The 11,231-nt window shown below is 34.1% G+C and overlaps 1 protein-coding gene across 8 annotated transcripts in view; it reads right to left on the bottom strand.

Annotated features, from left to right (window-relative positions):
* Nucleotides 1-206: 206 nt before the first annotated feature.
* LOC112601818 (ephrin type-B receptor 1-B) overlaps nt 207-11,231 on the bottom strand; it is a 122,796-nt gene continuing 111,771 nt past the window's right edge. Inside the window, exons 8-19 of one of the 8 annotated variants that reach the window (XM_025349674.1) lie at nt 9,316-9,476; nt 8,807-9,091; nt 8,468-8,708; nt 8,239-8,350; nt 8,074-8,144; nt 7,347-7,397; nt 7,091-7,234; nt 6,467-6,726; nt 6,131-6,340; nt 5,676-6,028; nt 3,230-3,341; nt 1,206-1,293 (exon numbers count right to left, since the gene is read on the bottom strand). In XM_025349674.1, coding sequence (XP_025205459.1) covers nt 3,260-3,341; nt 5,676-6,028; nt 6,131-6,340; nt 6,467-6,726; nt 7,091-7,234; nt 7,347-7,397; nt 8,074-8,144; nt 8,239-8,350; nt 8,468-8,708; nt 8,807-9,091; nt 9,316-9,476 — 1,970 coding nt within the window. In that variant the 3' untranslated portion in view covers nt 1,206-1,293; nt 3,230-3,259. Of the gene's footprint in view, nt 1,294-3,229; nt 3,342-5,675; nt 6,029-6,130; nt 6,341-6,466; nt 6,727-7,090; nt 7,235-7,346; nt 7,398-7,802; nt 7,821-8,073; nt 8,145-8,238; nt 8,351-8,467; nt 8,709-8,806; nt 9,092-9,315; nt 9,477-11,231 lie in introns of all 8 variants that reach the window. The other 7 variants (XM_025349630.1, XM_025349613.1, XM_025349622.1 and 4 more) reach the window with 7 other exon arrangements.

The following is an 11,231-nucleotide window of genomic DNA, read 5'->3' as shown; positions in this document are numbered from 1 at the left end:
ACACATATTTTATAATACAATAATATTATGTACGGGACGATCGTAAAAATACAATAATTTATAAAAACTAAAAAACAGTCTGGTTGTACAGAAGACAACAATAATATGTACACAATAACGTCTTAATATTTTTAATTTTATTTTCTTATCTTTCTTTTTTTTTTTATATACATTATGCACATGAAATAATTAACATTAAACACGCACGAACAAAAAAATATACGTAAGTATGGTGATTGAAAAAAAAAAAAAATGTACAATAATATAAATAATTATACACTATAACGTCGTATCCTCGAACTCGTGTGCAATTCGATGAAAGAGTCGGTTGGAGTGAAAACAAAACAAATCATACGCACAAATATACGGATCGTATTACAGCGTATCAGGTTTATTAATTACGAAATAAATCGAAATTTCACAATATAAAAGGAGGATTAGCTTGTACATTCGTACAATAGGTGGTATACGTTTAAAAACAAATACATTTTTGATAACTCGGTTTGTCGGTACGTTGAACGATTAGACGAGTGTGATCGGCGATGCTTTATGACAGGGGATGGTTGGGTGGGGGTAAGTATACAATACCTAGTTAATTTATATACACGATATATTGCTGAATAATATTATACAGTAAGTCACCGAGAAAAAATATAAAATATATTATTTAAAAAACACGCTGAACGCGTACTTATAGAGATAACGTTTTAATATTATTTACATATAGTAATAATAATATACACAGGTACAGTCTAGATCATATTCGAATAAGGAAAAAAAAAAAAATAAAAAAATATTATTATAACATTAAGTCTCGACGTGCCGTCGTCATCGTCATGATAAGTTAGTACGCGTGTCATCGTTCGTTCGGATATACACATATCGCACAATAATATTTACATGCGCTGATACAATACTATTGTACATTATGCGATAATATCATATAGGAACCAAAGGTCCGCCACGGCCGGACATGTCCACGACGGTGCGCCGACGCGTCCGGCGGCATTTCGACCTACGTCGTATTACACGAGAAAGCCCTCGGACAGGTTGGCCGAGAACTGCGCCCGCATGGCCTGGATGCTGTTCATGATCTTCTTCTGGTGGCCGACCAGCGTGATGCCCAGCGCCGTCAGGTCGGCTACCGTCAGCCGGGCCACCGCCTTCGGGCTCACGATGCCCGCCTGTTCGAAGTTGTCCAGGTACCGGGCCATCTTGATCGAGCACAGCCACTCGTTCACCGATCCGAACTGGGTCATGTCCGGCGCGTCCGAGCTCAGCGGGTTCACGGACCTGTGGGGCAACGCCGATTGTACGTTTAATATACACATCGTTATCATTTGTCACGGATATTATAATAACAACAATTAACGTGTGAGATAATAATACGTCGTGATGCCATGGGTACGGAAGTACGTTACGTACACGCGGACGATATGTCTACAGGTACGCGAAAGTGTGTATACTACAGTCGACAGCGGCGTAAACGGGAAAAATTCGCAGGGGCGAGTGGGAGGCTATGTTACTTTAGCCGCTCGACCGTTACGTCGCTATTCAATACGACATGATAAGCGTATGTTATGTTTGCTATAAGTAGAATATTTTTACTGTTTTTTTATTTTAAAATTAGTACAATGTCTTTAGGTCGTAAGATTACCCCCTCCCCCTCCCTCTAACAACACCACTGCGGAAATCAAAGTGAACGGAAGACAGATTATTATTTACTGTATCGACACGACGACTATAATATACATGATAATAATATATGATGCGGTGACGTAACGAAGCGGTGCGTTTAAGAGGCTTCCAAAATTAACGGGTATTGAAGAATACGTAAGTCCATATAAATAGACGGATCCCGTTATTGATAAACAAAATTAAAAATAGGAATCTGCTGATAGGTATTAATATTTTGTGGGGGAGGACTAGACTAAAAAATTACCTCACTTCCCCCTCCCCCTACGCGGTTATTTGATAAAAAGCATTAAAGAATGTTATATTATATTATGAAATGTTCGTCTTTGATAATATTATCAAGTCGCCACGCCACCATTGATATTATATTAAGATACAACGTATCGCAGAAATACACCCGATAGCCATAATATGATATGTAATCAAAGCGATGAGTATACTTTTATGTGTGTTCTATGTATTGTAAAATGTAGTATTAAGTAGGTATACACTAGTTTGTTTTAGTAGATTTTGGAAAAAACAATTTTACGTCATTTTTTTTAAGTATCATGCACTAAGTTTTTAAAACAAAATCTAATTTTTTGCTATTTTTTATGACAAATCACAATTTTTAATTTTAAACTACGAGCTTCAAAGCTATTAAAATAAGATAAATGTGATGCACTACTTTATACACCAACATTATAAAAACGCATAAGTTAAAATTAGTTAACTATATTGGTTTAATAGTCGATTTTTATTTAATACATCAACATTTTTAAAATGTGCGTTTTATTGTAGTCAATAATTACTCATAACTTTTATTAGATTCATAATTCATTTTTTTTTTTATTAATATCACAAAATTGAAAGAGAAAACAAAATAATGGCAGCACGTTGGATTAACCACATAATAATATACTAGCATAGATAGTGAAACTAGAGAGATTCACCATAGTATACTTTTACTTAAGAAGAAATTGGAGGAGGGGTGAAGTATACCAGGTGAACTGTAATCTTTATGTGGACGACAATGTGCGTTATTGTTTCGGTGAGAAAAAAACAAAACAACATTATACTCTATAAATTGTAACACTAAAAAGCATAAAGCCGTATAAGCGGCGAAGGACTTTGGGAAGCGGTTGTTACAGGGAAGACAAACCAAATAGGTTAATTATATTATATGTACACAATGCAAGGACATGGGTACACGTACATCATTGGGGAATAGTATTAATCGAGAGGCGCCGATTATTAAATCGTATAATAATAATAATGTTATTTGCATAAAGCACCGTGTGAATGACCGCAGACGGCGGCGCTAATAACTGATGATACCAACGACAACAGTAATAGTAACGAAGTTGATGACGATGATGACAATGACGAATTAAGTCAGGTGAAAGGGGGGAAGGGCGGGATCGTGTATGTATATAATAAATACTAACTATATTTGTACAGATATATATATGTATTTAGGTGTGGTATATACGTACATACATACATATATATTTATATTTAATATATATGTACGTAACGCCATAACGGGTATTACCTTTTCGCGGATAGCCAAACAAACGGTCTCTCATTCGTGATGAAACGACACCCAATCCGAGCCACACTTAAATACGACCGGCACATAATATGGGTTAACAGGCGGCGGACGGCTGTCCAAACATGCAAAAACCCAATGCGTTTGTTAAAGATAAAATAATAATAATAATAATAATTATAAATTATAATAATAATAAATTAAAATAAATAATTGTACGTTAACAAAAAAAAAAAAAAAAAAATTGTTATAATACCAAGAATATAATCCTTAGTGGCGGCAACATAATACAAATGTTTTAAAACGTCGAAACGAAAAAAAATAATTGAAACATAATATTATTATTTTATTATAATACACATATATTATATGCGTACTACGTTAATATTAATAGAAACCAAAGCCAATGTCGAATAAAAAAAGTTCTTGATGTAGTATATAATATATATTATTAAAGTGACGTGGTGTATATACGTGGTGTATCTATATATAATATACCTTTACGTGACGATTTTGAAAAGTTTGATATACGTCACAAACATTAAATGTGCACGAAAATATTCATACAATAAATATAATAGCCTAGTTATACAGAGTGTTTTCGATGGTTGATGGTTGAGAGGGAAGTGTGTAAATGTATGTGTGTGTGTGTTGTGTGAGTATGAAAGGGGGGAGAAAATACGGACGAAATGAAAATAGATGGTGATAGAGAGGCAAAGAGAGAGAAACGCACCCAAAGTTCTTTTCGGATTAATATAATAACATTGCGGGTAGATATATAATATTATTAAAGTCTTAAAACGATTTTATAATAAAAAAAATAATAATTATAATAATAGTTGACGTTGCCCATCCGGGACGGAGATGTACATAATAAATATATATATATATATATATATATATATATATATATTATATATACATACTGAGAGTTTATCTTCTTTAAATTGTTATACAAAATAGTATGCAAGACGAAATTACATTTTTTTTTTTTTTTTAAGTGGGAGGGTGGTTGATATGTACGTATACCGCGCGAAAACATTTAACTTACATCAGAAGTTTTCTAGCAGAAAAGTTTTTGCCACTATTGGCGTATGGTAAAAGAAGACTATTAAAATAGTCCTAAGGGGTCGACGAAACGCGCATTCTAACTTGACGAAATGCGTCCAACAATTCCAGAGATAGGTTAACGGTATTGTACCTATACAACTATACATATGTTTTGTTTAGTTTTCATCCGACGTTTTAGTACTATAAATTAAAGGATATCCTCCTACAATATACTCTCCACAACAGAGGTGACTTTACATCAGGTTTTCTGACATTTATTATTATACTCGGATTTTATATGATTCGGTATAAAGGTTAAAGTAGGTAGTGGTCCCAAATGAGTTTCCGATTCGCTTAGACGGCGTGATTACCTAACAACTGTTCGGTGGAATGATTTGGGAAGATATGATATTTATGAGGATTGCACTCATGATGGGTATATATATATAATATATAATATAATGTTATTTTGTTTTATAATACCTAAGTAATAACTCGAAAGATAGTAGAGACTTTTGTTCATGAAAAGCATGAGTTGGAACAATGCTGAGAAATAAATTACTTTACTGAAAATGAAAACTTGGAAATTCTTTCCAATAATTGTTTTTGAAGTAAAAGCAAAATGTAAAAAAATATAAAACTTAAATTATTTTTTGACAAAAATGTTCAGATCAAACGAGAAATTCTGATAACATATTTTTCAAAAGGTATTAAATATCGAGACTAAAAATGTCATATTCAGTAATAAATTTGAAAATTTTTTATTTACTACGCACATTCCTATAAATCTACCGTTAAAAATGTTTTTTAGTCGAAAACTTTTCACCAGTGTCAATAAATTAAAAATAAAATAATTATAAAAAAATTATTTTTTAATAATTTTCTTTATCTGAAGTAGGATTATACTTTTTTGTATATTGTATAAGCAATTTTATACAAAAAATAGATATAAACGAGCTATATATATATATAATTTACACATAGTTAATAATATATTCATAAACTTGATAAATATTAACTAATTAGAGATAATCTGTCATAGTATGACTTCATAAACATAATAATGAACGAAGCGATTACTAATGAAAAAAAAAATGAAAAAATGAAAGCTTCAACCAGCAGTGGCATCAAGTATATAAAAATATACAAAACATAGTACTCAAAATATAAACGAATATGCAAAGCCCAAGAGAAATTAAAATAATGTATTATGAAACCGAATAGTAGATCGGAATAAATAACGATTCCATATCATGATAAATAATTATTTCCATTATTAAATATGAATAATTAATTCATCGGAGGAAATCGATATTTTAATTTTCGATCAACTATATAATATATAGTAAATGAGAAAAAAAAATTAAGAAGAAATAAACCATCATTAATAGGTTTTTACCTATTTTGGGCGATCCGTCTGAGTGTGTCCGGACACCTTATGAGTTTGTCGAGTGTCTTAACGATGGACAAGAACACCGGTCGATGTGTTCTCTCTTTTTGCCAGCAATCCAACATTAACTGGTAAATGGTTTCTGGACAGTCCATAGGCGCCGGTAATCGGTAACCTTTTTCGATGGATTTGATCACGTCCTGGTTACTCCAATTCCAGTACGGACGTTCACCGTAAGACATAACTTCCCATACGACAATTCCGAACGACCATACGTCCGATGCTGAGGTAAACTTGCGGAATGCTATGGCTTCGGGTGCGGTCCACCGGACCGGTATCTTACCGCCCTGGAAATTTGAAAACTGTCAATAAACACACAACAATCCGGTTAGTCCGTCGTTTAATACAAAACTGAAAAACATTATTGTAATTTAGGAGGATAAGTTCTCCATATACTGACTTACCCTTGTCGTGTACGCCCCTTCAGTGGTGCTTTCGATTTCTCGGCTCAGACCGAAATCTGCTATTTTACACACCAGCTGAGCGTTGACTAGGACATTGCGCGCAGCTAGGTCACGGTGCACGTAATTCATTTCGCTAAGGTACTGCATGCCGGACGCGATGCCCCGTAACATACCGACTAACTGTAGGACTTGAAACTTTCCGTCGTTGGCCTAAGTTAATTTACATAAACACAGATTATACACGTGAAATATTAACATTTTTTGTCCGGATAATTGTGATAGGGTTATGGTTAATAACCATATATGGTATTGTATGTAAAATTAGTATACACTCACTCTCAGGAAAGTATCTAATGAACCGTTTTCCATGTATTCGGTGATGATCATCACTGGGTTGGACCGGGTGACAACACCTTGCAAGAATATCACGTTGGGATGTTCAAATTGTCCCATGATCGAAGCTTCGGTCAGAAAATCGTTGCGAGCTTTGTCCGAACTACCAGGTTTTAGAGTTTTGATGGCTACGTCGACTTCGACAGAAGGAGACCCGAGAACTTTTAATTTTCCCCGGCACACGTCGCCGAATTCTCCACCACCTATCGGGAAATAAACACACTTTGTTTACACGCACGTTCAATTGATTGCAGGATATAATGGTAAATAATTAAGAAAGTATTTTGTGTTGACGGCAAGTGCGGTGGTATTAATGTATTGTCATTATTAGGACTGAAAGTTTTATGCGTTTCGATAAATTTTCCAGAACTATTCGATGCTCGTTTCATTATAAACGTCGTATAAATAAACAATAAAACTTAATTCACTATTATTTTGAGTACTTAACAACATTTAATGATGTTGTTGTAGAAATACTATTAGAAGTTATTAGCTCTTTTAAAAATCAAACTGCACAGTGCAACCTTTGAATTATCAGTTCTATTTATTATCACCAGTGTTATATACCTATTATAGCTTCAATGGTGATATATGAAGCGTCAATTTCTCTTGCGAACTCTTTAACTGCTTGATTCGGGTCTTCGTATGTATGCGGATCAATGTAAGATCTAGACGTGGTTGAGCCAACTTGAGTAAATAGAGGCGTGGTCACTGTAAAATATACATTAAATCAGTAAAAATCTGATTGAATTTGTAAAATTTTGTTGTTAATGAAAAAAAAAAATAAGGCGCAAAAGTGGAAAACTATTAGCCATGGACTTACTGCTGCTAGTGTGAGTGGCAACTATGGGAGGATTGTCCAAATTGCAATGCACTGGAAAACAAAAACAAAACACAAGTGTTCACACCAAAAGCACAAAGCAGAATGCAGGCAAACAAAAATAAACAAAAATGTTAGCTTTCGTCAATCAGCAGTTTGCACCCGATGGTTATTAGGACAAAAAATAATATTATTATATAAATGGATATACTACGGGCAAAATACACAGGTAAAGGGAGATACAACAATTATAGGCATTATTCAATATATAAGTAAAAACAAATTTGATTAACTAACAAACTAACACATTATTACCACGTGGATCTAATTTACTTGGAGTAACATATACTTTTAGTGAAAACAAATTAAAGAAAAACTCATAATTGTTGAAGATACAAAACGTGTTCGAATGAAAAATTATCTATTAATTATCTAGGGAAAACTATATAATACACTTACTGTAGGTAACAACAAGTCCTTTGGATGCATGTAAAACACACGAAAACATGAAAACTAGGTAGTGCACGTTAATTTATAGGGATACAAAAAGTAAGTCTGTGTGGAATTTTGGTCTGAACTATAAGGAGCGAGGGTTATTAACGACGCAATTTATCGTTGCTGAATAGTTATTTATATTTTTACTTGTAAAAACTAATGTAATGTGAATTGTAGGTATTTATTTATTTTAATTTTAAAATTAAATAATCGCTAAAATACACAAGATTTTTACCTTCTCCGTTCCTGTATTCTAACGTGTCACAATCGCTTGGTTGTTTTTTGTTGCATTCGTCATTGCTCCGGCTGAAAACGAGAATGAAAAATGTGTTAAGTCATGAATGTGATTACTTTGTCAAAAGCTTTACGACGCAACAATAAGAGTAAAGAAAAAACGTACCTTCTTAAGAACAATACCGTCATAATGATGACGACCACTAAGACGACTACTACCGCGACTGTGGCACCGGCGATTATCCGGACTTCCATGTTGTCTTCGTCACCAATGTAGGCTAGAATGGACAAAAACATAAAAATAATCCATTAGCAAATGACACAATTTCAATTCGAGCAGCCAGACGCAAAAAAGGGACGACGGCCTCTCATTCTCAACAATCAATTTGTTTTACCCGTGTCATCTTTAATTCCGTTTTTTCTTTGAACTTGTTGTTGTGTGTTCTTACCGCTTCCGAGCAATTGCCCCGTCGTTTTGTAAATGGTAGGGCTGTATTCGCCCCAGCCATGAGCGGTCTTCGCACGTACTTGGAATCCGTAGTCCGTCTTGGGCCTAAGCGCCGTAAACACCATGTGCCTGTCAGCAGTGAGTTTATTACTGACGTTCGACTCGTCACCTCGGGGATAAAACTTCACCTGTGGGAGTAGTGAGAAAACATAAATTATAAATATCAGCACACGTCCTCTTAACGAACATATGGCGCTTATTATTTTATGGTCATCGCAATACTTACTTCGTACACTTCGACGGAAGCATCATCATCACTAGAATCGAAGAAACTGGCCATAGGCGGGTCCCAAGATAACGTGATTTCGGAAGCCTTAACCAACATGACGCGGACATTGTTGACGGACGCGGACTTCACGGAAGCTTCCGTAGTGGTGACAGCTATGTCAACAAATTGTCGATTCTCGGATGATGTCAGGTTACTGACACCGTTTTCGGCCCATACGTGAAACTTGTACGTGGTAACTGGACTTAGACCGCTTATCGTTATTTTGGTATCATTGAACACCTCCTGAAAAAACCATACGCGATCATGTAATATTATATGATACAACTTATAACTTAGTATCTATAAATAGGTACTTATGTACTTATATGTATAGTGGATAGAGTGTGCACGATTAAATAATATAGTGATAGAGATAGAAATAGAGAGAGAGAGAGAGAGAAGATTGAGATAGGTGGACATACTATATTTTATCTGTATAAAGTATATTATGTTCGTATAATACTCACGTTGTTGGGCATGAACACAACAGACGGACCGCACATGTCGCACGTCACTCTGTACACGATATCGATCCTGCCACCGAGGAAGTTCGGCGGGTTCCACGATAGGGTCACAGTCGACTGGTCCACAAAGTTGACTGTCAAGTTTTGTGGCGCTGTCGGCGGTTCTATATTAAATAGAGAACAAAAAAATATACAAATATTTTCGTTTATATATATTATTTTGTATAAATATTATGTATTGTTGAGCGCGCACGAGCATCGGTGGTGGATATAAGTATATAATAATATTATTAATATTATTTACGGCCGTAAGGTGAACAGGTAAATTCTAAATAAATCGAGCGCGAGTATAAGAAAGGTACGTGGTCGTGGTATAAACACAAACGGGAAAGAAAGAGAGAGAGAGATAAAAAAAAAAAAATGAGAAATGGACAAACTGGAAGCTCGTATAATAATAATATGAAATGCCTTCGAATGAGTGTATAAATATAATAATATAACTAACTGGCTTCAAATACGCGTATGAGCAGTAAATAATAAGAGCAGATCGACGTGGATATAATTATCCTTCGCGCATATGCACTTATATATTTTTTACATATACATATATACACGTAGATATGTTATCACGTATATATATATATAGTATATGTGAAACGCTGTAATAATAATTATAAACAAATATACACAACGGCCGCAGGGTGTCCCGCACTGCTCACATATACACATGATCAAGTGTATCGTAAAATTTCGATTTCGTATTTATACATGTAATTATAAATCATGAAGTTTCAATTCTGATCCTTAAAAAAGGCCTGTGTATGCCTATGAGTAAAAAGTTTGTTGTGTGCGTGCGCTAAATTCGTTATTTATTTTGTTATAACGGGATGGACATATATTGTAGGATGTTCTTTGGAGTAGTATCAGAAGACAAATAAAACGACAAGACTACCAGACGGGTACTAAGTTCAGGGTCATCATTTTCTCCTTTTGTCGAGGTCGAATTCACTGGGTAAACACGTCCTCTGTTTAAATATTCACCGATTCTCTCCCTCCGTGTAACCATAATATATATGTATATGTATGTATGTATGTATATTATATGTATTATTCACTTTTCGTTTAAAAGTATCCGACTTAAAATTTCACTTTTTATTTCATTCCTCACCATTATTACAACCACCTACTCACTATATACGAGTATAATATATTACACCGTTAAAAAATAATTAGCTAAATGTTTACTTTTATTGTAAAGTTATGTTTTTTTTTTTTAATTTCCGTTATTTTTGGTATGAAAAAATAATTAAAATAAAAACCATAAATGTTTCTAGTTATTAACTATTTAAGTTCACTGGTCGTCATCGGTAATAGGATAGAAACGAATTTGCTTATTATTATAAATATTGTACATTACTGAACGTCCACCGAGTAAAAGTATATTTCATTAATTATCCGTAGAAATCATAAAAATAAAGAATATATTGCTTTTGGTTTGAATGAAATTTTTTAATTGCAGTGCAAAATAAAAATAAAAATGAGAACCGTAAAATTTAACGGATATCAGATCCACAGCAAACCCATGCAAAATGTCGGGAGTCTACTAGGCAAGTTGCTTATATTTTCATTAAAAAATAAAATAATAACAGAAAACTCTCGGGAAAGAGCAATGGTGATGGTGGTAAATGTGTGCGGTTGGTAGTTTTAATTATTAAAAACCAAAAAGATTTTAATGAAAATAATTCTTTATAAACAACCGACTGTGACGGCGGCGACGACTACGTACTTTTTTGCTCCCTTTGCTGAGTGCGCAATTTCCGGACAATTTATTATGGCTTAACCTCTCGGGATAAAAAACGGGAAACGAAAGAATGAAAGAAATTTCGCTTAAAGTAATCTCGTGCGAAACTACTACGCTT

The sequence above is a fragment of the Melanaphis sacchari genome, unplaced genomic scaffold (genome assembly GCF_002803265.2).
Source record: "Melanaphis sacchari strain LSU unplaced genomic scaffold, SCAv2.0 Contig0_pilon_pilon, whole genome shotgun sequence".
NCBI classification, from domain to species: Eukaryota; Metazoa; Arthropoda; class Insecta; order Hemiptera; family Aphididae; genus Melanaphis; species Melanaphis sacchari.
This window is presented reverse-complemented; position numbering and strand designations above follow the sequence as displayed.